The following is a 1,524-nucleotide window of genomic DNA, read 5'->3' as shown; positions in this document are numbered from 1 at the left end:
CCCCTGCCTCCTCGGCCTCCCCCCCCTGGGGGGGGGGGGGGGGGACGTGCTGCCCCTCAAACTCCTGCCAGCAGGCCTGGGGCAGGACCCCCCCGGTGCTTTCTCAGTGCAGAGGGGCTCATGTGTCCTCTCTTGGGTGGCATCTGCTTTTCAGTGAGCCACCACTACGGCTACGGGCTCCTGGACGCCGGTCTGCTGGTGGAGATGGCCAAGGCGTGGACAGGAACTCGGCCTCAGCGAAGATGCTCGGTCAAGGCTCTTCACGCCCCCCGGTAAGGGACGGTATCCCCTGGGTCTGACCTCACGCGAGCTCACACAGGGACTTTCTTGTAGCAAAGCTGTGCCGTGCCCATTGCAGGAACAAGCGATGCTTCCCAGAAAGCGGTCTGCGCTGCACGGCCTCTGCTGTAACCACAGGGTTGTGCTTGGAGGTTGCGGCGGAGGGCAGGGTGCCCTTGGAGGGGGAAGAGGTGCCCTCACCTCCGTCTTGTACTTGGCAGGAACATCGGCCCCGAGCTCACCGTCTCTACAGACATCTCCTCCTGCTCGGGGAGGACCAAGCGCATCCGCTCGCTGGAGCACGTCCAGGTCCGGCTCTCTCTGAGCTACAGCCGCAGGGGGGACCTGGTGATCGCTCTGACCAGCCCGATGGGGACCACGTCCACACTGCTGGCCGTGCGGTAAGGGCGCTCTGCGAGCTCGCAGGGAGCACACTGCAGCTGAGATTTAGCAGCTGCTGGGGAGCAGGGGGGGACACTACTCCTCTCGCAGCCTCTCCCGAGCCCAGGAGACTCTCTCCCCCCCACACTGAAGTGGCTGCTTCTGGCCCCCACAGGGAACGGGCTCACCGTGCCCAAGGCTCCTCTGTGGCCCCTGCCACGTCTTAGCAATACCCCACTGTACCAAGCACAGGGTGACTGGGGGGCCTCCTTGGGCTGCGTCCCTCCCCTCCAGCCCCTGGGCTGTCGCTCCCAGCTCTCCTCTCCTCCAGCCCATACGACACCAGCCAGCAGGGCTACGAGGACTGGACCTTCATGTCCACACACTTCTGGGACGAGAACCCCAACGGGACCTGGACGCTCCGGCTAGAGAACAAGGGCGATGCCTATAACACAGGTGGGTGTCCAGGGCCCACGGGGAGGGAACCCCGTTCACTGAGGTCACCCAGTGCCCGGTTGTTCTTGCCTCTTCTTTCCTCCTCTTTGATTAGCAACTTGTTGGCTTGTCCTCTCCCTGCTCCTCCTGGGCACGGGGTCTGGCCAGAGCCCTCTTTTTCTGCAGGGCCACGTTTGTTTGTCTTGAGGGTCTCCCCAGCCAGCACACAGCCAGGGAGGGGGCACGGCTTGCTCTCCTCCATGTGGCCCCAGAGCTTCCAGCTCCGCATCCACCAGCTTGCGGATCCCAAACCCTGGAGGGCTGGGAACGCGGCTGCCGTCAGCACCGAGTCCTGTCCCTCCTGCCCCCAGGTCTGCTGACCAGCTTCACCCTGCACCTCCACGGCACAGACGAGGACATGACGGCCAG

The 1,524-nt window shown here is 64.6% G+C and overlaps 1 protein-coding gene across 1 annotated transcript in view; it reads left to right on the top strand.

Annotated features, from left to right (window-relative positions):
- Positions 1–1,524, top strand: part of PCSK4 (proprotein convertase subtilisin/kexin type 4) — a 19,204-nt gene that overhangs the window by 3,424 nt on the left and 14,256 nt on the right. The window contains exons 10-13 of the mRNA XM_009334758.1: positions 143–272; positions 501–680; positions 992–1,116; positions 1,467–1,519. Of these exons, the coding sequence (XP_009333033.1) occupies positions 143–272; positions 501–680; positions 992–1,116; positions 1,467–1,519 (488 nt within the window). The remainder of the gene's footprint in view (positions 1–142; positions 273–500; positions 681–991; positions 1,117–1,466; positions 1,520–1,524) is intronic.

This window comes from Pygoscelis adeliae, unplaced genomic scaffold, assembly GCF_000699105.1.
Source record: "Pygoscelis adeliae isolate BGI_AS28 unplaced genomic scaffold, ASM69910v1 Scaffold850, whole genome shotgun sequence".
Taxonomy (NCBI): Eukaryota; Metazoa; Chordata; class Aves; order Sphenisciformes; family Spheniscidae; genus Pygoscelis; species Pygoscelis adeliae.
This window is presented reverse-complemented; position numbering and strand designations above follow the sequence as displayed.